Genomic DNA, 23,942 nt, shown 5'->3' on the forward strand with positions numbered 1-23,942 from the left:
AGTTTCTGTTCAGGTTTAGTGTTTGGGTTAAATTCACAGGAACATGTTTCCTTCACACCCTGATATGCCGCCGTTCTACCATCCCTTTTACAGAGCTTCTCTGTGCTTCTGACGGTATCACCGAACCTGAGAAATATTCACCTTGATCTGGAGTCCTTTGAACTACCAACCTCCTGCCAATCCCCCAGGCCCATTCCTTAGATTTTTATTGAGGTTTGTGGGTTTAGGTTTAAGGTCATGATGAAGAGTTTGGGGTTTGGTTGAGGGGCTTAGGATTTAGAATTATTTTTTAGGTTTAGGATTTCATGCTAGGGTGGTTAGTCCCTTAACACAGCCACCCTCCCACTTCTTTCACACTTCTGACACTCGAAAGATGGCAAATTTGCAGCTGGACTTCGGCACACTCCCTTCCATGAATTCTTATTCATCTTCGTTGGCTTATGGTTAGGATATGGCATGGAGTGTTTCAGGACAGAGTTTAGACTTAGAGTTGAAGGTTAGTGTTTATAGGGTAAAGTTTATGATTTTAGTTTGGGTTAGGATCTGAGGTCGCATCTTTGTCATACTCTAGTCTATTCCCTTTCACACAGCCACCCTACTGCCTCTCTTAGGCCTCTGAAACTGCTTTTCCAAGATGGCAAATTCGCAGCCCAACGTCGACCAAGCGATTCCACATTTCCTTCCCTCCTTTCTTTGTACCTTTTGGACAAAACAGGAAAAGGACTGCTTTGATGGAACTAATGACACGAGTAAAGGCTCTCATCTGCTGCTTTATTTTCATGCTGCTGCAGTGCAGTGTTGACAGGCCAGGCCTTATTGTTTGCTACTCCTTTAACGGTCACATAATGAATTTCATTAGCGCCGGCTGTCAATCTCCCTTACGTCTGCTTCGTCCTGTTACCTTGACATTTTTTTTTTGTGTGTGTGTGTGTTGGAGGTGGGATAAACAACCAGCATTTACTGAGTTGTCGCGTGGCTTCATCCGGGCGCACGTGCTTTGCAACCTCTGTTGGGAATTCAATTATAGCCGGCTGTTGTTTTATGATGTTGACGTGACATCTGCTGATGGATTCATTAACTCATCTCCCGCTGTGATGGGAGAGGGGTATCGCTGCCATTTTTCCTGATAACACTCCGGCGAGATGTTTCTGGGTTTACAAGGAGGCTGACTGCTGGTCAACACCTTTGGAACATTTGTTGACATTAATTCAAGAAGCAAGTATGCGATATTAGAGCCTCTCTTCACTAACATAATTTGTTCTGAGACTAGATCTAGTTTTTAGCTTTATCTAGCAGCAGCCTAGTTTTAGATACATTGTACCAGATAATTATTACACGTTTATATATATATATATATATATATATATATATATATATATATATATATGCCTGAATGTACACTCACTTCAGCCTTTTTTTTTCCTTTTTTTCCGCTGTCTAAAGCAGACAGGAAGTGCTTGGGGGGCTGTTTGCTACCAAATAGGAAACAGAAATAAAAGCTTTGCGGCTCTGAACATAAAAAGCAAGACGTTCCGCTGGGATTCTTTTACGGGTCGCGGACAGTTTGCGACTTGAAAACCGCCTCAAATAGCAGCTCCTGTTCTAATCTACGGAGACACTTCACTCTATTTTTGTCCATATGCCGCAGGGAATGAGTTTGGTCACCCCGAGTGGCTAGATTTTCCTCGAAAGGGCAACAATGAGAGCTACCATTACGCCCGACGGCAGTTCAACCTGCTGGACATGACGCATCTGCGCTACCGTCAGCTCTACGCTTTTGACCGCGACATGAACCGCACCGAGGACAAGTATGGTTGGCTGGCCGCCCCGCCGGTAAGGAAATGTAGCATTTTTTTCTTCTTGATTAAAAGATTTATACGCACCACCAACTTCTTTATCATGACAAATTGATGGACGCACGCTGGCCAACATCTGTGTCAAAATTGGTTTGTAATGTATAAAATACTTGTCAGACTGTTTACCGTAATTCCCAGCCTACAGACCACACCTGGTTATAAACCTCACTGAGTACAGGGTTAGGGACTTAGGGTTGTGAAGGAAATACTATTTGGTACATACATATGCCGCAGCTGTGTAAATGCCGCAAGTGCCCACATTGAAACCCACATTCAAACACAAGATATTTACAAATAAAGATGGTACAAGCTCGTGCTAACACTAACAGGGCTGGTTAAAATAAAATTTACCGGTAAATATTACTGTGACACGTCAGTAACACAGCAGCAACACACTACCACAGCGCTAACGCTAATGCAGCGCTAACAGGGCCGGTAAAAGTAACTTCCTTGGCACATATATTCCACCGGTCTCATTCTTACCTTTTCCGCTCGAGTGCCCCCTTGCAGCCGTTAGGAAAAAAAATGCATAAATTAGCCGCATCACCGCATAAAGCGCCGGGTTGAAAGCGTGTGAAAAAAGTCACGGCTTGTAGGCCGGAAGTTATGGTATTTATGTTATTACAGTGGAGTGCTGGCTTACATTTAGGGGTCAAGTTTAGGTATCGGCTTGCTGATTTGAGTTAGTATGTAGGTGTACTGTTTAGGGTTAGGATTCCGCGGTTTAGGTTTTCATTTAGGGCTTGAGTTATGGGTTTTGGATTCAGTTTTGGATTTGGGGTTAGTTTTAAGGGTTAGGGCAGGGATGGGTAAACTTTAGTTCTCAAGGACCAAATTGAATTTCTAAGTCGGAGAGCATAACAGATCATCAAAATATTGTATTGCCATTGTCTAATGTATAATCATGTATTTCATAACGACATAATTTTTTTTCCCATTTTTGTATTTGATGTCATTTTGCTCATAGAAATAATAGCTATTTTATCAGCCATAGTTAATTAGCAAATTATATAGTAAAGTAAAATATTAAATCTTTCACTGAAATGTTGTATTTGATTAAGTTGATTATATTTAATAAAGCAATAATTTATTGTATTTTTTTATATAAAAAAATAAAAAATCCTCAATGAATATTTTTGGATTTTATTATTTATAATAAATGATCTAACAAATAGTTTATTGAGAAATGGAACAATACTTAATACAAATGAATAAATATATTAAATTTTAAATTACCAAGTACGGGGGGGATGGCTAAATGAATACAACCAATATTAAAGGACAGTTGTTCTCGGTAATGTAAATGCTCAGGGGACTAGTTTAACAGAGCGGACCATAATTTGGTTTAGCGATTTGGTTTGGACGTGTTTCGCTGGCTTGCTACACTGCAATAAGAATATTTATTGATTTATTTATTTATTTCAACCCAAGTATTTATATCCACCACTCGTTTATTTCTCAGGACAAACTGTTTGGAAAGCATTGGGCCTCTATTGCAGGCAGATGGAGATAAATGCCTGTCAAGTTCACCTTGGCGAGGTTTCCCTCTTTCGGATTTAGCTCTATCCGGCGTCGTCGCTCTTCAATTAATAGCGACGCTTAGCCAAGTGTTTCTCTCCGCCAGCGAGATGATGTAAACGCGAAGTAAATTGATCGGGATTAGGCGCGAGCGTGCGTAATTGATTTGCTGCGAGTGTATCGTCGTGTGAGAGAGCCTCTTCACCTTGTTACTCTCTGACCACCGCCATCGTCGTCCTCCTCCGGTGCGAGCGCGGGATAATTACAATCATGTCTGCTGCACGACTGACAATTTTTGTTCTTCTTGGGATCGATCAAGAGTCATCTAGTTTCATTTCCCGAGCGCAGGTAACTGAAGTTGGGCTAAATTACGCCATAGTCATCATCTGGCTGTTTTCCTGCTGATGTTAAATTGTGTTACAATCACGTTACAAATTACTTCTCAAACTTGTCAGTCAAGGTACCAAGGTCTTGAACTTTAAACTGGAAAACTTTTTGACTTATTAGTATCACAATTTTTGTTTCAATTTTTAATCAAAGGACCTTGAAACTCACTTTTCAAAAAGTCCAAAATGAATAGACCAGCTAAGCACTTTAATGAAGGGAAACCAATGAATGAATTTCAAATGACATGTTTGTTTTCTCATTTGTTGTTGTGCGGCGTACTGGGAGAAACGTTGCTTTTGTCTTCACTTTTTGGCACCACTTTATGAACATCATGGGAAATGTAATTTATAATTGTTTGAAACAAAGAGTTGCTGACCTACCCATCAAGTGTGAAATTAAACTGCCATGTAAAGTGTTTTAGAGTAAGTTTTTGGTTTTTTGGGGGGCTGAAAATGTAACAAAAGCCATATTCTGCTTTGACCCCATTGTGGGGATTGGGGGAGGGGGTGATCAGTGTTTTTTTTTTTCCCCTGTCAAAACAAATATTGCTTACAAAGTGATAAGCTATATTGAGGAGAGCATTCATATACATAAATTAAATTTACAAAATTAGAGCCCGAGATAAATCGGCAAGCCAAGTAAAAAAATATTGCTGCACTACGACCTAGTGCCTTGACCCCACGGCAAACACCAAGAAAATCAGTTGCAGTGTGAAAACCCCTTAACCCTTCATCCATTTTCTTTGCCGCTTATCCTCATGAGGGGTCATGGGAGTGCCGACCCTATCCCAGCTATCAATGGGCAGGAGGCGGGGTACACCCTCAACTGGTTGCCAGCCGATCGCAGGGCACATCGAGACAAACCGCCGCACTCACAATGACACCTCGGGGCAATTTAGAGTGTCCAATTAATGTTGCATGTTTTTGGGATGTGGGAGGAAACCAGAGTGCCCGGAGAAAACCCACACAGGCACGTGGAGGAACATGCAACTTCCACACAGGGAGGGCTGGGATTGAACCCAGGTCCTCAGAACTGTGACTTCAACAATTTCCAGCTGCGGCACCGTGCCGCCATTTATATAAATATATTATTTATTTATTGCCCCCAAAATCACGTTTCGGTTGGGCTCTTAAAAAAAAAAAAAAACCACGGGACAGTAGTATGTCTCCTTTAAAACCACTTCCAAACTTGTTTTGGATGTCATTCCATTCTCCAGGGGATATGCGTCTGTTTGACATTGATAATGCCCGCTATAGAAACATTAGCATCAGTCCATTCGGACTTTACCGGCGCCTCTGAACCCAGCTGACAAGCACTCGCGTCTGCTGAGATGGCCGCCACCTGGAATCCGGAAACGTGCGTCCCGCTGATATGTAGTGCGCCGCATTGTAATCCTCTAAATCCTTGCGCAGGAGAAAGTTGATGACTATTCATAGCGTGTGCGTGTGTGTCCCCCTGCCTCCCCTGCAGGCCTTTGTGAGCGCCAAGCACCAGGAGGACAAGGTCATCGTGTTTGACAGGGCCAACGTGCTCTTCATCTTCAACTTCCACCCCAGCAAAAGCTTCCAGCACTACAAGGTGGCTGTGCAGGCGCCAGGAAAGTATCCTTTTTGAGCTCTTCCACTGTCTGCTACAAGAATTGATTTCAAAGGTCCTATGCCATTATTTTGGGGGGATAATATTTATGTCCTTTTTGGGGGGTTTGCAAGATAATGTGTTGAAAATGTCCAGGATGCCCTTTGTCAAGGTATTGTAGTTGGTATTTTACGGCTGGCAAAAAGCATCGCCATCATCTCCTCTTTGGTGGGTCGTTAGCACACTTGCATCATACGACACCCAGGGCTCCCTGGCTGGATCCTATTCAATTCTTTTTCCCTCCAAAATTCTGCTTCACAAATTGCCCCACTCACCCACGACCCTCACCTCAGATGACGGTGTCCCGCAAGGGGCCGCTGCAAGCGAGACGCCCACCTCGCCCAGATTGGTTCTTACGACAGTAAAGCCTCGGTTTTCGAAGGTCCCCATTTTCGAACAAATCGGTTTTCGAACGAAAATGTCGAGATTTTTTTGCTTCCGTTTTCGAAGGAAAATCGGTACTCGAACGCCCCCAACAAAACCTGGAAATAACATATTGTGCGTGGCCAGACCAGCTTACCCACGACGTGCTTTGTTGTCAATTCCCATGCCGCCGATAAAACCTGGAAATAACATTGCACGCGGCGCAAGCAGTTGACCTAGCCATGACGCGGTTTTGTTATTATCTATTCAAACGGCCCCAGAAAAAAAAAAAACGGGAATGACATAACGCGTGCGGGGCAATCAGCACACTTTTGTTATTCTGTATGACGCAGCCTCTGTACACAGACGTGTCCCGGTAGTGACTGTTGTTTTTCTTCACATCTTATTCTCATCATCTGGTATTAACGCCCAATCATGGCACGAAAGAAATGCTTTTCCCCCCTCATTATTGGTTGTTTAAAGTTATTCTGCACTTTTGTTAATAAAAAAAGTTTACAAGGCTACAGAGTTGCTACAGATACGGCAGTGCACTCCCAGCCTAGCGTACGCTACTACTCAAGCATACATTTTAAGCAATAAATAAATATATTTCTTAAATTATTTTATTATATTAAGTATTTAAACTAGACATGTATTTCTACTATGCAGTTTATTATCAGGAAAACCTAAAAAATGCTTTAAAAAGCCCAAATTTTTAACCTTGGAACGCATTATTTCTTTTTCCATTTGTTGTAATGGGAAACATCGATTCGGTTTTGCGACAATTCACTTTTTGAACCATTTTTTGAAACGGATTGTGGTCGAGAACGGAGGCACCACTATATATGTTTTATTTTATTTTTTTTAAATCAGTTCATTTCTCATACCTGGTCACAGAATGAGTTTGACCTCCGTGCCGCATTAAACAGTAATAAAAATTCACATTTTGATGGAACACTGGAGCTTTAATGACACGTGAAAATGAAAATAACAATGCTCAAAGGTCTGCTCTGTGGGAGAGAAACAACTATCCCTGTAGCGTACTTGGGCACTATCTCCATCTCATCTAGTGCCTACATGTTTTCTGTCAAACTTTGAAAAGGTCACATTTAGTGAATCGTCTTCTTCGTACGTATAAAGTCTTCCTTAGCGAGCCGTGTCCAAGCAAGGATCTCACAGATTTGGAATAAGTGGGCTTTATTTGTGGATGGTTTGGAAACTTGATGCGGTTGACGATATGTGATCGCAAATCACCAAAGTTTCAAAGAAATTCATTTGCTATCGCAAAGGAAGAGCCCTGTTGATTTCCAATGATTGAAGTAACTCGCATCCACTTAACACCATTTCCGGGGACACATTAGGGCAATTTTGCGCTTTTATCGTACCAAATTTTTTTGTCGGATATTTAAGCGGATTGCATGTTTAGATCCATATTTAGTTTGGAGTGTGTTAAGTCACTTATGGATGACAAAAGGCGTGCCAGGGATAAAAATAAAAGCAGCGCAGCAGGAGGCAAACATGGTTGTGGTGTTTATTTGCAGATGGGGAAGAAGGGGAAGAAAAGAACAGCGGCGGCAGCTGCTAATCTCTTAATATTGAGCGCTAATCGTGAGCGTGTTTGACGCGGCGTAATTACAACCTCTCGTGACGGGGGTGAAGCTGGGGGGCGGCGCTTTATCGGGGCCCGCAATGCCAGCTGCTGTCGTTATACAGTACAACGGGAAACACATAAAAGTGTGTGAGTGTGTGTATTTTGCGAAGGCGCGTTGAATGCGTCCATCTACAAGTGTGTGTGGCAGTGTGTCCAACTGTGTGGCAGTTGTTGAGTTTTGTATGAGAGTAAAAGGGTGGGAAACTGAATGTTTATGTGTGAAAAAGTTTGAGTGCTAGCATGCTTGAGTTTGTGTGTGTTTTTGTGTCTGCAACAAAAATGTATGCATGACCGTGAAAGTGTGAGTGAATGTGTTTCTGCGTGGGCATGCGTCTGTTTGTGCGTGTGTGTGTGCGAGCGCGCGTGCTCACGTGTTTGTGCACATGTGAGGAGGAAGGCAAAGGCGGCGCGAGGAGATGCAGATGCTCCGACGGGAACTGTGTGCAGAGGATCCAATTAGAGGAGAAGACAGATGAAAGTGCCACTCAAAGGCAGCCGAGGTAAACACGCAGCAGCTCAAAGAGCGCAAAAGTGCTTTTTCATTACAACACGCCTGTCACACGCTCAAACTTTCTTCCGCGGCGTACGAGGGTCAGCGCGGTCATGGAGCTGAAAATAATCGCCGCTTGAGACTGACCCCGGCTCCTCGCGCTTGACTCCGCTGCATTGTTTTCAACCGCAGGCCAGAAACAGACATCATGCATTTTTTTCCCCTCCAGAGTTTGAAACCGTTTCCAGGTGTCTTAATGACATGTCTGTGACTTACTTTCATCAAAGTACTCCAGGAATTTAAAAAAAAAAAAATTAATAGAGTAGAACCCCACCCTCCGAATTTGGCGTTTTTGTGGATTTGTTTTCTTAATTTGTTTCCACTTTTTGGGGCGGATTTGGGGGGGGGGGGTCCACAGATTTTCAATATTCACAGTCCGATCCAGTCCATTTGCGGGGGTCCACTGTACACCCTGTTTTTTGCTGATATTAGCCTGTTTTGAGAGAGCTGTCTTGTCTCATGCTTGTTAAGTGGCACACACAGTGAAGCCCTGTCTAGTTATTTTTCGCAGTTCCCTATTTTTTTTTTTTTTTTTTTGGTGTGGGTCTGTATTGACCATAAAAACCAATCAACACAAAGTAAGTTATATGATACAAAGGAAAAAAAAAAAAGTACATTTGGTCTGGTTTTTGGTGCTTTTTCTGTCATATCATAGGATGCCATAGTATGGCACCAAAGTCACAACTAATTGTAAATCAAAGAATGGTGTCAAAGAAGTACAGTACATTAGAGTGTTACAAATCGACTGTGCAAAATATTTTTACGTTGGGGTGGCGTTAAGATTAGCCTCAGCTGTTAGCAGAAAAATTATCAAGTCTTCCCTGCTTGGGAGCGTTGCTTTTGCAAAGTGGCCATTTTTTTCCCCAAGGCTAATGTTGTGAGATCAAATTGAAATACAAAATGAAATACGGATTAGCCGATTTACATGTAAAATGCGCTTCTACTTGGGAAAAATTCACGTTACAAAATGACTTCTGGAGCGGATTAATTTTGAAAGTAGAGATACCACTGTGTTAGTGTTTTGGGTTCCAGGTTTGTGTTGGCTGACGAGTTTGATTCACTCAGTGACCAACCTCATAACTTCATTTACTCATTATGATCAATTTTCCTCATTGAAATGCATTGAAATAGAATTTATCCACTCCAGCTTTCAAACAAAAGAGAGAATGTAAAGAAACACACTGGATTGTTAAAAAGTTTGAATCACTATACATACTATAGTATATGTGTGTATGTATATGTGTACCCATAAGGGGCGTGGCCTACTTCCCCAATTAGAAGGCTCTACTTTTGTTATTAAAGGTGACTTAACATGCAGATATAAAGCGTGAATAAGTAAAAAGTGTTCAGGTTCAGTTTTTATCCGTTTTGCCAATTCCAACTTTTTAATTGATCGGAAACTGTTCTATTCACTTGCGTAAACAACATTGGCACCTGGTCGCGGTTGGAGGCGACTATGCGGAGCCCGAGTCCGATAATTCCAAGATTCCTGTGTTTGCCCCCGGGGTTCGATAATTCCAAGATCCCTGTGTTTGCCCCCTGGTTCCTCCCCCTCCTCAAAATTGGCGATTGAGCTTTTGAGGGATTATGTCTTTGTTAGTAGCTGCGGATGGACGCAGTCAGGCTGCAAAGTATTGCCATCAATAAAAGTGTGAATACAAGGCGAAGATGGAGGAACTCGCATCGATTTTGCCCAATAAGCTGGGAGGAGAGCAGAGTTTTGGCAGTGTGATTGCAGCCACTGACGACTTGAAAACAATCTGGCCATGAGCTTGATTGCAGGGTGGGACGTGAGTTTATTTCTTCTTCAACTTGTTTTCCTTCCTGCACAGGCACTAAAAAAACATAACTTTGTCTTGGCCTTTTCTCCAACTTTTTGGGGGTGAAACATGAACTAATTAAGTTCAGGCATCCAGCGATTTGCTTTGCTGCTTATCCTCACTAGGGTCCTAACTGAGAACATTCTTTTAAACTTTATTAGTCATTCTGGACAAAACAAAAGATTGCACATATATATTTCTGTATATCATTTTCAGTTTGTATATCCAATATAAATTCCTTTTCCAGTCCTTATGTATCTAAGGTCAGCATCGCAATTGGATTTAAGTCTGGATTTTCAGTTTGCCATCTTAAGACCTTCATTTTGTTTTCGTTGGCTTCAGAGGTGAACTTGCCGGCATGTCTCCGATGGTTGTACCGCTGCATAACGCAAGATGGCTTGAGGTTGAAACTACACGCTGTGGCTGGTCAGTCCAAGCCCTGAAGTCACAAAGCAACCCCAGACCATCACACTGCCTCCGACATTAGACTGTACACTTGTTATGTTTACGCCAGAGGTAACAGGCTGCATGCCTTACAAAAAATTCAACTTTTTAGAATATTTCAAATTCAATAAATTATCAAGATGTTCCGAGGTAAATTTGAAATCGGCCTTTGGGTTTGTTTTTGTCCATCGCATTTTTTTGCCTTAGTTCAGTTAAGTCATGAACACAAACTTTAACTGAGGCTTGTTCTGATGTCGTTCTGCCTTCTCTTTTGACCCCCTTGAAAAGCAGATGTTCCGCTATTGGAGTAATTGTGGTTGGCTGGCAACTCCTGGGAAGGTTAACTACTGTTTGGAAGTTTTCATCAATGGACCTTTCCGACCTGTCAGTCACTCGTAAAATAATAGCCAATCAGATAGTCGCATTGTCTTAACCCCTGGCTTGACACGCCCCTGCCGACATGTTGTCCCACAAGTTGTCAGTAGTGTGCGCTTGGAAAAATTAGTGTTACGAAGGAAATGGTCCTCAGATGCGCTTGGGGAACATGCAATTCTGATGAAAGATATCCTGCTGGGTTACAAGGGGCCCGGTTTATTCATTTTCCAAAGCCTAAAACATAGTTGAAGAAGTGTCTACGATGGATTAAGGCTTGCGGAAGGCCGCACGTACAACTAAGTGTGGACAATATCAACAATCACAAGGCTGTATGTTTGAAGGTAAGCGAGGGAGAAGCATCTTCTCTGAGTTGGATTGAATTATAATCAGTTTGTCACTTTGTTAGTGTATCACTGACCTGCTGAATGAAGTGTGTCATGTTTTATGCCAAAAAGTTGGGTTAGTGATACGTAAATGCACGATGTCTATTTGCCTATCTGTATCACATCGGACTTTTAAGACAGGGCACTGGTTTCCATTACGAGCCAAGTCAAACTTTTTCATCTGGTGACCACGATATTGACTGAGTTAAATACCATTGTTTAAATGCACTTGTAGAAAATCCAACCTAACTCACTTATAAAGACTACAATGACATTACTCATGATCTTCCCAATTAACAGGTATTCATCCTGCTTTACATGTCAAGTACGATTCCACAATTTAATCCTGTTGGATTTCAATATGAAGTTTGTGAGACGTCAAACTTTTTTGCATCGATCGCCAACATTTTGCTCCGTCCTGCTCCATCCAAAATCTTAATTCCGTGTACATATCCTTGTGTGAAATAGTTGAGACCTCTCTGTAGAACTCTCGTGGACAAGTCTGGCACATTTGGCAAAAAACATACCGCTATGTTATCTGGAATACGCGCTAGAGAATCCAGTTCAAACCTGTTATGTTCACCATTTTGGAAGTATGTGGGACATGGCAAATGGAGCTAAGGGGGCGGAGCTTAAGATCGCCAGTCGGAAAGGTCCATTGTGAATGAAGGCCCAAAGCTTTGGGAATGGCTTTGTAACTTTTTCCAAAATGTCAGTCACTGTGGTTTTCATTTGTAGTTGATCTTCTTGGATCGTTGGATGATGTGTTTCATTTAGAGATCTTGTCACCTACTTCGCTTTGAAAGGTACTATTGAAGTGATTTCTGATTCAACGATCTGGTGATACTGAACTCACCTTCACCAAAAGTGGTCAATCCCTCTCGGTTGTTGTCTTTAAGAGGTATTGACATTATATTGGTTATTCTGAACATATTGTGAACCCGCAGCACGATGGCGCACCTGGTTAGACTCTTGGCCTCACGGTTCTGAGGTCCGGTTTGCAGATGGTTGCCAGTGAATGAGTTCAGTGTGATCAATATGTACGGCAAAAAAAAAAATCTCAGTGCTGTACCTTTCAGTTATTAGCAATACAATGAACGATGGTTGTAAGTGGGGCAGTGTGGATTTGTCCCCTTAAAAGTGACTTTGTGCCAGACATGCCACAAACGCTTGCTTTCTCTCGCTCAGTGAGGGAGAGAGACGAGTTTGTTTAATCGCCGCCGCCTGCTGCCTGGCGCTTTATCAAACGCCAATCTGTCCCCACGCTTGTCGCATTTCGCTGCATGCAGCTGCCATTTTAAATACAGGTAGTCGTCCATTTACTAAAATGTTTGGCTGCAGCCGTACGGTGTCTCTACGACAAAATGCATTTTGGTTTTATCATTTTCAGTTTTAAAATCGCTAGGCGGGTAACGTGTGATGATATTATTATTAAAGAAAAATTAACAGAGGTGTTGGGGGAAAAAAAAGGATGCTCTCAACTGATAAGTTTTAAATTTGATCATGAACTTCAGATGCTCAGGTATTACGCATAATACAAAAGTTTGAATGCTCAAATCTTTCGCATAATACAAGTTGAACAGGCATCACGTTGGAGAGAGAGAGAAGGGGCGCCACTCAAGAATCCAGCGCACAAGGACTTACTGGAGAGTCTCATGCATTGAAACCGACCCACAAAAAGTCCTTTTCAGTGACATTCAGCAGAGTGAATTGGTTTCAGACGGGCTGATAAGTGCGTGCTGGATCACATCTTCATCCCTCTTCCCGCCCCCCTGTCATCTTTATCCCAGCGTCCTTCAAGTGGAGATGGACTCTCCGAGCCGCCGCTCCTTTTAACTCGTCTTCGTGATTGCGATTGTTTGGTCGCCGCTGCGAACTGCACAAATTGAATTGCTCGGTTTTGCGGGCGTGTGCTTGACAGACGAGCTTATGTCTTCCTGGGGCTTGTCGCTAGATTGGAAAAGCAAATAGATGTGTCGCAAGATTGCTCTGGGACTCGGCTCACGTATAGGGAAAGACGAAGGAGTTTGTTCTTTGCCGCAAAGCTGCCAGGTTTTTTTTTTTTGGTTTTTTTTTTTTGCTTGAGCCGTTTCTTAGTCGTCTCTTTGGCCTTGAAGGCACCTTGTCAGGCTGCCTGTTGACTGTGAAAGAGGAGCGAGCTTGTTTGATTTTCTGAGAATTGCATCTGCAGCTCTCTGAAGCCTTACTTAAACTAAGGATGATACAAACTGTGCTCAGGCCTACTTGACACCTGAAGTCCGGTACGTTTGGCTAGTGTGAGAAATAAATAGAACGAGAAATTACTCACAAGCTAAAGTAAAAAGTCTGTGGCGTGCTCTGTCATGCACATAAAATGACAGTAATGTGATCTTTGGAAGGTGAAGATTTGGCTTTGTCAAATCCAAAGAACTTGTGATCCAACCCCCTTTTCCTCAGGTATCGACTTTCTTCCTGCTGTCGCTGCTCTTTCCTTAACCGCCGTGCGCCAGGTACAGAATCAAGCTGGATTCCGACGAGGCCCTCTACGGAGGCCACGGACGGCTGGACCACAACACCGAGTTCTTCACGGAGCCCCACCCCTTCAACGGACGCCCCCATTCGATGCAGGTACGCACGACCGCCGCATCCCCGATCCGTGCTGATTCGTGGTGGAGGCATTCACACTGCCACATTTGCAAAAAAATGAAGTCACGCTTCAGAAGAGGGTGCTGTCAGGGGAACATGACAAACTACTGTATGTAGCATTTTCTGAAAGGGATTGGGGGGAAAATGGTTGATGTTCCACTTCGCTAAAAGAAAAGGGAGACTACTGATTTTTTTATCGTCCCAAAAAAACGCTAATTTAATTTTGAACTTCCGATTAAAGATTAACTCAGCGATGAGAATTTTCCACAGAGTTTTTTCAGCTGAAAGTCATTGTTATGAAACGCTTAGATTAATTGAGAAAATTTGGGGGTGGGGGGGGCACGGCTTGACGCGGGGCGAGGCTGTGATCCAGACCGGCCACCAGCATCTATCGGCACCGCTTGTCGTGAAATTAGTCACAGCTGTGATAGTGAAAAATGACATTGCTACCTGTTTACGGCATTGCTATCTGTTTGCATTCAATTTGGTGTTTATAATAACGACAACATTCCGATTTCCGGCAGCGTTTTGGCGGTATTTCATCAGTGTTTTCACTCTGTTAATGTTAACATTTCTCAGTGAAGCATTCTGTTTACTACGGCATAGATATAACTTCTAGACATACGTACGCATATGTTATCGAGCGGTCTGCACGTTTTCCAGTGTGGCGAAAGTCTTGGAGCGAAAAGATGAGGATCGTGCCAGGGAAATTGATAAAAACCACGGGGTAAAACACTCTTTCAGATGGGCATGGCTTGGAAAAAAGTGTAACCGCACAGATAGGAGCGAAAACGATATCAACATGTCGAAGCGAACACATACAAAAAGTGGGCGTTCCCGGCAAAGTGCTGTGCACTCTGTGTTCCGATAGGATCAATTATGGAAGCCGAGGAGCAAAAAATATCCGTAACCATGTCCAAACCAGGAAACACAGAAGTAAGTTGGATGTAAATTTCTCAAATATTATATAATTGACAACTGTTAATACAATTAGGCTTATCTGTAGCACTGGCCCTGTAGATCACGCATTTTATCACTCACTTTTATATTTCATGATAACTCTCGCTTTCTCATTTATATATACACATATATATATATATAAACAAATTACTTGTTTACTTATTTCTGAAGTCTAATTTGTAAGTGCAGTCGCCTATTTGATATATATATTTCACTCAGTCTACATTTTTATGTCTCAAATTTGGCAAAATTATTTTGGTTGTTTGAACTCGAATTTTAAGTTTTCAAAATATTATGATTGCCCTGTATTTATACTGTGAGAAGTCAGAGGTCACCATTCAATAGTGTGTTTTCTAAAAAAATTGCGTGCCCAAAAGGGGGTGCACCACCCTTTGAAACCCTCTCTCCCACCCCCGCCCAAGGCAGACATTTTCAGTGTTTTTCCAAATTGGTCATTCTCATCCCTGTTAACTGTTGATGTTGCACTTTCCTCAAAGGAAAAAACTCAGTGTGCTTTTCTCAAACAGAAAACCATGATGTGACAAGTCTCGTCGTATTAAAAGGAACTGCAGCTACTTATGGACATATATTTTTTCCACCCCTATTTAGGGGATGTATAATTAATTTCTTCAAGTTGGAGATGTTTTGAAGGCAGGGCATTTAGTAGAACGGAGCCAGTAGTTGAGAAAATAGTGTCTGTAAAAGCAATTCTCACGCGCTGGTATCTATAAAAATGACGACACTATGCTGCATTGCAGTACGCTTTTATCTGTACTGTCAGCGAGAGATTAGTTTGCATTCTGCTGAGAGCCGTTCCAACTATCGCCACGCTCCGATGTAGCCAAACAAGTTAACCGGCGCTGCCCTTCGAGCCCCCAGCTGCTTCGCTGTTCCTTCATGAAATCATTTTCATCTTAAAAATGCACATTTTTCAATGGAGCTCGGGATCCTCATTAGAACCCGCATCCTGTGTTTCCTTACTTAAAGAATGTAAATTATTCAGCATGTTACCTTTTCATGTGCCGTGCGGAGACGCGCTAAAAGGGTGAACGACCGGAGGCGCTGGTTTTGTTTACGTGAACTCAAAGTGAACCTCGACACGTCGCTAATGCAACCGTCAGTGCACTTAAGCAGATGAAGATGTTTTTTTTTTCCTCATCGCAGACAAACTTTTTCTCGACTTTTCCACACCTCGATGAAAGCCCGCTTTAGCCGCCACGTCATGCCATCACGTATGTTGGAGAAGAAAGCGAGGCGGAGTACACAGCAGATGCTTCCTCCGCCTCCTTGGCATCGACTTTGTTGTTTTGTTACAATGAAATGTAATCAGACACTGGCGTCTGTGGGGGGGCGTGAACCGACCTAAGCTGTTTTATTTAACAGCTGTTGCTTTTAAAGTCTGCACAAACTCCGCAAGCACACAATGCTCCACTTCCGACTCAGAACAAAACTAACTTGATGGCATCAGCATGTATTTGTGCTGAGATTCATCTGAATCGTCAGCCAAAACCCTTCACGCCTCTGTAGTGTACCGAATTTCCCATGAAGAGCGTTTAGTGTTAGGTAACAGGGATGACAATTTTCCGCGGATTCGCGGAATTCCGAGTTTTTTTTTCAGCTGAAAATGTCATTGTTGTGAAACGTGTAATTTCGTTGAGAAATTTTGATTTGACGCGGGGCGAGGCTGTGATCAAGACCAGCGGCGGCCAGCATCTATTGGCAACGCTCGTCGTGAAATTAGTCAAAGGTGTGATCGAGGAAAATGGCATTGGTATGTGTTTGCATTAAATTTGGTGTTTATAAAAATGACAACATTCCGATTTCCGGCTGCGTTTTGGCGGTATTTCATCGGTATTTTCACTCTGATATTAACATTTCTTAGAGAAGCGTTCTGTTTATTACGGCATATTTATAGACATAGATATACGTACACATATGTTATCGAGCGGTCTGCACGTTTTCCAGTATGGCAAAAGTGTTGGACCGAAAACATGAGGATCGTGCCAGGGAAATTGATAAAAAACACAGGGTAAAAAGTTCAACCCTGCAGATGGGAACGAAAATTGTATCAACATGTCTGACCAAACACATACAAAAAGTGGACGTTCCCGGCAAAGTGCTGTGCACTCTTGTGTTCCGATATGATCAATTATGGAAGCCAACGAGCAAAAAATAACCAAACCAGGAAACACAAAGGTAAATTGGACGCAGATATTATATAGTTGACAACTGTTAATACGATTAGGCCCATCTGTAGCACTGGCCCTGTAGGCACGCATTGAATTGTTCACTTTTACATTTCATTTTATATTTCTCTCACACACACACACACACACACCACACACACACACACACACACACACACACACACTCACATATATATGTATATACAATATGAAAAACAAACTATTTGAAATCAATTTCACTCAGTCTACATTTTTATGTCAAACGTTTGGCAAAATTATTTTGGTTGTTTGGACTCATATTTTAAGTTTTCAAAATATTATGATAGCCCTGTATTTACACTGTTAGAAGTAACCAGAGGTCACCATTTAACAGTGTGTTTTATAAAAAAAAAAAATTGTGATTCAGTGTTTTTGCAAATTGGTCATTCTCATCCCTGGAGACAGGAAGCGTTAACAAATATTGACTACCCCATCGTAAACCAACACACCAGAGCTCACAGGTAGCTAGCATCATGCTTTCGGCATTCCATCAAACCTGTTAACCAGCATCACGCTAATGAGGAGAGAAATTTAAGAAATCTTCAAATTATTGATGTTAAACGTTCCTAAAGAGAAGAGAAACAAAGGTTTAAGTCCTTCAAACAAAATATTTTGTTTTCCATTCCATCCAAACAAAACAGAACAATTACGGAACCTCCAAACCAACGGCGATTTTTGCCGTACCTGTTCTCACACCCGAAGGTGCTAGCGTCTTATCCTTTGGGGCCACCGACGGGCGCCAAAGAGACGTTGGCCTTGCGGTGACTCGAAAGTGTGGACCCTGATTAAACTGTTTACAGCCCAGCTCTCGCTCGCTCTCCGGTGACTCTGTGGGGAAATCTAAGGGCGTTTTATGTCTGCCTGACTTTTTCCTTTCTTTTTCATGAGAAGACTAATAGCGCTCGGTGGCTCTTGGCCCGCGAAGCACGCGTGGAATATCAAGCAGATTGATCAAAGAGCTGATTAGCGGCAGACTCCTTGTTCTAAATAAAAATGCGCGGGTACATCAGATACATACCGCACATATCACAAGGCCCGCCTGACTTTTACACGCTCCTTTTTTTCTTATTTTTCACATACTATCTGAAAACATTTTCCAATACCGAGCTCAAAGTGAAGTATACAACGTACTTTTAACGTCGTACAATGTTAGCTCACTTCTGAGTGGATCAAAGGAATGCGGCATGTGTTTTGGGCTTGGTTTTTTTGTTGTTTTTTTGCATCCCTAACTCCAAAAGAAGCAACAGCCTCAAATGTCGGTTTCACTTATCAACGTTTAGGTAGATTTTTGTGGTTGTTTGTATCGCTGGAGTTTGGTTATCCAGATCTGCCAAATGTTACGGGTCGTCCATATTTTGTTACGAAAACGAATTTTCCATCCGTAACAATGATGGCTATAGGCGTATTTTTAGAATATCAAGTGTCTGACGTTAGCAGTTACCAAAAGACTTCACACGCCAGCCGATACAAAGTTCATGACTTAGTTGGATTACTTTAAACACTACACAGGGAGTCCTCGGTCTACAACTGAGATCCGTTCCTATTGTTGGAACTTAACACGAATTTTGACTTAAGTTGGATTCCACCATTAAACTCAGAATTTACATCAAAATGCTTTGTATAAAAAACAAATCTTCTTCTTCTCTTCTTTTCCTTTCGGCTTGTCCCGTTAGGGGTCGCCACAGCGTGTCATCTTTTGCCATCTTAGCCTATCTCCTGCATCTTCCTCTCTAACCCCAACTGCCCTCATGTCTTCCCTCACCACATCCATAAACCTTCTCTTTGGTCTTCCTCTCGCTCTTTTGCCTGGGAGCTCCATCCTCAGCATCCTTCTACCAATATACTCACTCTCTCGCCTCTGAACATGTCCAAACCATCGAAGTCTACTCTCTCGAACTTTGGCTGTCCCTCTAATGAGCTCATTTCTAATCCTATCCAACCTGCTCACTCCGAGCGAGAACCTCAACATCTTCATTTCTGCCACCTCCATTTCTGGTTCCTGTTGTTTCTTCAGTGCCACCGTCTCTAATCCGTACATCATGGCCGGCCTCACCACTGTTTTGTAAACTTTGCCCTTCATCCTAGCAGAGACTCTTCTGTCACACAGAACACCAGACACCTTCCGCCAACTGTTCCAACCTGCTTGGCCCCTTTTCTTCACTTCCTTACCACACTCACCATTGCTCTGGATTGTTGACCCTAAATATTTGAAGTCATCCACCGTCGCTATCTCTTCTCCCTGTAGCCTCACTCTTCCCCCTCCACTTTTCTCATTCACGCGCAAATATTCTGTTTTACTTCGGCTAATCTTCATTCCTCTCCTTTCCAGTGCATGTCTCCATCTTTCCAATTGTTCCTCTGCATGCTCCCTGCTTTCACTGCATATGACAATATCATCTGCGAACATCATGGTCCAAGGGGATTCCAGTCTAACCTCATCTGTCAGCCTATCCATTACCACTGCAAATAGGAAGGGGCTCAGAGCTGATCCCTGATGCAGTCCCACCTCCACCTTAAATTCCTCTGTCACACCTAAGGCACACCTCACCATTGTTCTGCTGCCATCATACATGTCCTGTACTATTTTAACATACTTCTCTGCCACACCAGACTTACGCATGCAGTACCACAGTTCCTCTCTTGGTACTCTGTCATAGGCTTTCTCTAGATCCACAAAGACACAATGTAGCTCCTTCTGACCTTCTCTGTACTTTTCCACGAGCATCCTCAAGGCAAATAATGCACCTGTTGTACTCTTTCTAGGCATGAAACCATACTGTTGCTCGCAGATACTTACTTCTGTCCTGAGTCTAGCCTCCACTACTCTTTCCCATAACTTCATTGTGTGGCTCATCAACTTTATTCCTCGGTAGTTCCCACAGCTCTGAACATCCCCTTTGTTCTTAAAAATGGGAACTAGAACACTTTTCCTCCATTCTTCAAGCATCTTTTCGCCCGCTAGTATTCTGTTGAATAAGTTGGTCAAAAACTCCACAGCCATCTCTCCAAATTTCTTCCATACCTCTACCGGTATGTCATCAGGACCAACTGCCTTTCCATTTTTCATCCTTTGTAGTGCCTTTCCACTTCCTGGTCCTTCACACTTGCCTCTTCAACTCTTCATTCTCTCTCATTTTCTTCATTCATCAACTTCTCAAAGTATTGTTTCCACCTATTTAGCACACTACCGGCACCAGTCAACACATTTCCATCTCTATCCTTAATCACCCTAACCTGCTGCACATCCTTCCCATCTCTATCCCTCTGTCTGGCCAACCTGTAGAGATGCTTTTCTCCTTCTTTCATGTCCAACCTGGTGTACATGTCTTCATATGCCTCTTGTTTAGCCTTTGCCACCTCTACCTTTGCCCTACGTCGCATCTCAATGTACTCCTTTCGCCTCTCCTCAGTCCTCTCAGTATCCCACTTCTTCTTCGCTAATCTCTTTCCTTGTATGACTCCCTGTATTTTGGGGTTCCACCACCAAGTCTCCTTCTCCCCTTTCCTACCAGATGACACACCAAGTACTCTCCTGCCTGTCTCTCTGATCACCTTGGCTGTCGTCGTCCAGTCTTCCGGGAGCTTCGGTTGTCCATCGAGAGCCTGTCTCACCTCTTTCCGGAAGGCCGCACAACATTCTTCCTTTCTCAGATTCCACCACATGGTTCTCTGCTCTACATTTGTCTTCTTAATCTTCCTACCCACCACCAGAGTCATCCTACATACTACCATCCTATGCTGTCGAGCTACACTCTCCCCTACCACTACTTTACACTCAGTAACCTCCTTCAGAGTACATCCTCTGCACAAAATATAATCTACCTGCATGGTTCTACCTCTTGGCACAGTTTTTACGCCGGATGCCCTTCCTGACGCAACCCTCTGCATTTATCCGGGCTTGGGACCGGCCTACAGATTGCACTGGTTTGTGCCCCCATAGGGCTGCATTTGTATAAAAAAAAAATACATTGAAATAAAAAAGATAATGTACTTAGCATTACTGCTGAGAGGTGGATGGAGAAGAAGAAGAAGAAGGGGGGGCTGTGCTTAGCTATTGCGAAGGGACCTGGTCCTCAATCCTCTCCATATCGACAAGTATCAAAGAACCTTGTTTTGTGATCATGCCCGACATGGGTTTGGAACCCTTCACGTGCGCTAAAATACGGGCTATGTCTTTAATATTTATCACCATAGTCGACTGACTGAAGCCTTGGTGGTGTTGGTGTCCCTCCTTTCTCCAATCTTTTTATGATTTTTGAGCTTCGTTTCCATGGTAATGGATTTTAGTTTGGCTGCAGGAGCATTGCTAGAAGACTCAGCTTTCTTCTTTGGGACGATAATGTCTAAAAAGGAGGGCGAAAAATGCAAAGATACTCCCGGCGCACATACACGGACAAGCATTAGCCAGACAAGACGGGGGACGGGCATTTTAAAGTCGAAGCGTCTTAGATCAAGACCGTCTTAACCCGAGGACACCCCATATTGTAATAAATAAATCATTGCCCCCTTGGCAAGGAATAAGCTAAACTTCTGACAAGTATCATTTTCACCAACGGAGGATGAGCGGTAATTTACAGGAGAAAGACGGAGACAACATGCTAATTACTAAGCTATTGTGAAATGAAGCTGCAAAACACCAGTCAGTGATTGAGTTGTACCGGACACTTGTTACATCAGTCTAGCTGGAACCACATTTGAGCGGAGAGTAACGAAAGTTGAAGAGCAAAACTGATGACAAATGAATATAACAAGCATCTTGAGACAAAGTAGTACACAATGCCTACACAGCCACACAGGCCCAGAACCGGGAACCGCATTTCACCGCTACATCAGTTGAGTATAATGGTCTATGGGTTTAAGCGTACAGTAATGTAATAAATGTTTGTAATGTAATATACCGTTTTTTGCAGCTTGCAGAGCGCACCAGGTTGCAAGCCTCAGCCAGTACATTTGTAAAGGAAATACCATTTGGTACATACATACGTCACAGCTGTGTAAAAGCCACAAGTTCCCACATTGAAACACGAGCTATTTACAAAGAAAGACCGTACACACTGCTCTAACGCTAACGCTAGCGCTATTCTAACACTAGCGCAGCACTAACATGGCGAGACCGGTAAAAGTGACTTCCTCGGCACATATATTCCACAGGTCTCACTCTTACCTTTTCCGCTCGAGTGCCCCCTTGCGGTCGTTAGAAATAAATGCACAAATTAGCCACATCACCGCTTTAACCGCAGGGTTAACTAACTTTCATCCTGTTACATATTAATCTGCAATAACTGTCCCACTGTAATGTTCTTAATGTGTCTTGAATATGGAAATTCCTACAAATTCCTGTGGAAGTGAATTCAGGGTTGATCAGGAATGTTAAAAAAAAAAATAATAATTGAAGCAGCGAAATAGGAATGTTTTTTTTCTTTTTCTTTTTGTCTTTTCCCCCCTCCACACGGTCTGCTGTTTAAACTCCTTTCTCACTGATCTTTTTTTTTTTTCCCCCCCCCCGCCCCCCCCCCCCAGGTGTACATCCCCTGCAGGACCGCTATTGTGCTGGCGAATGAGGAGATTGATTACTGTTATTAGAAAGACACACACAGCGTCTGATTGGTCCATTCGGACGTCCAAACGCCGCTTGAGTCCATCCAGCGCCATCAGCCGGGTTTCATTATCCGTGTTCCGTGTTCTTTGTCATGTGTAACACAATCGTGGGTGCAGGGAAGCAACACACAACGTTAGCGGTAATTATTGACGATAATCACGGTAAAACAAAAGGAGCTTAGTTTTATTTTGCACTTTTGGATGTTAATTTATGGTTATTTGTGTCGGTGGTGCTACTTTACCATAAGGGTACCTTTATGTAGAAAGCATAAAAAGAGTAAGAGAATAAAGGATTTAGGAAGTGATTCTAATGGGTTTATATGAGCACTTTATGAATTGTTTATAGATTGGTTGTTATTAAGTTGACGCCTACTAAACCTTAATAAACAGCCTTGACAGCATCAATCATTTCACCAAATAGTGAGCCCGCTATTTTGAAAATAAAATAAATTATAGCAGCTGCAAATGTTTTGATCTTTATCTCAAATGTAAACAAAAGGTTCATTTTTGTTCGGATAAAACAAAATCCGGTTTTGGCTTTCGTTCGGGGCTTATTTGGGAGAATTTCCCAGAGAAAAAAAATCAAGCACTGGAATCTGCCCAAAATGGCGGCGCCAAACCCAAAATGGCTCACATCCATCTTTTCCACAGCCAGTTTTAAAAATATTTTTAAGGGGACCTTTATGGTAAAGTCCGACAGTCAGTATTACCAGCACTTTGATCATTTTTGGGGGCATTTTCATCATACACATGCTGTAATTTGCACAGAAAAAAATGGTTTTATAAAATTTAAATGAGTATTTTGTTGAGCAACAAAAACACTGTGGACTTTTGGGTCATTTGATGTGTGGTTTTTGAAATGTAGAACATGGAAAAAAAAAAAAGAAGTGCCATCTCACCAAACCTCTCCCAAAGTTTTTCTCATTTTATTGTATGTATTCGTATGTAATTTACTCTCTAGAATAGTTTATCAGGTAGTTATAAAAACATATTTTGGATTACTAATACTTCTTCACAATTCATTAAATGTGTGTCATTACTGAGCGGGAATTGCCGCATGGTGTCAGGTGTTGTGTACCACTACACCAGGCGTGTCAAACTCATTTTTGTTGCAAGCCACATTTTACTCACGGTTCCTCTCAGAGGACCATCATGACTGTGAAACCATAAAAATCTTCAACCGCCTCACCATATTTGTGTGAAAATGTTTAACTCATTTTGGAATCAGACATCGAGAATAATGGGTTTTTCAACTATTTTGGTTTGGTAACACAAAAATGCTTGTAATAGCTTATCATTTATGACAGGGGTCACCAACGCGGTGCCCGCGGGCGGATGGTAGCCCATGAGGACCATATAAGGCGCCCGCGAGGTATGTTCTAAAAATATCACAGGTCACAAATTGTTACTATTCTTTGTGCCTTAAATTCTGAATCTGACTTGCTTACGTGAATTAAAATTTTAAAATACCTGTAATGTCATTTACTACAATAAATTAAAACTAAAATAGTTTATGTACGTGTAATGAACTGAGTCTGAAATTTGCCGCAAA

General features: G+C 42.4%; 1 protein-coding gene across 1 annotated transcript in view; it reads left to right on the top strand.

Annotated features, from left to right (window-relative positions):
• The window catches only part of gbe1b (glucan (1,4-alpha-), branching enzyme 1b), an 83,840-nt gene extending 59,898 nt beyond the window's left edge, over window positions 1–23,942 (top strand). Inside the window, exons 13-16 of the mRNA XM_061827438.1 lie at window positions 1,649–1,833; window positions 5,232–5,362; window positions 13,472–13,589; window positions 22,313–23,942. Coding sequence (XP_061683422.1) covers window positions 1,649–1,833; window positions 5,232–5,362; window positions 13,472–13,589; window positions 22,313–22,375 — 497 coding nt within the window. The 3' untranslated portion in view covers window positions 22,376–23,942. The remainder of the gene's footprint in view (window positions 1–1,648; window positions 1,834–5,231; window positions 5,363–13,471; window positions 13,590–22,312) is intronic.

Source organism: Syngnathoides biaculeatus, chromosome 8 (genome assembly GCF_019802595.1).
Source record: "Syngnathoides biaculeatus isolate LvHL_M chromosome 8, ASM1980259v1, whole genome shotgun sequence".
Taxonomy (NCBI): Eukaryota; Metazoa; Chordata; class Actinopteri; order Syngnathiformes; family Syngnathidae; genus Syngnathoides; species Syngnathoides biaculeatus.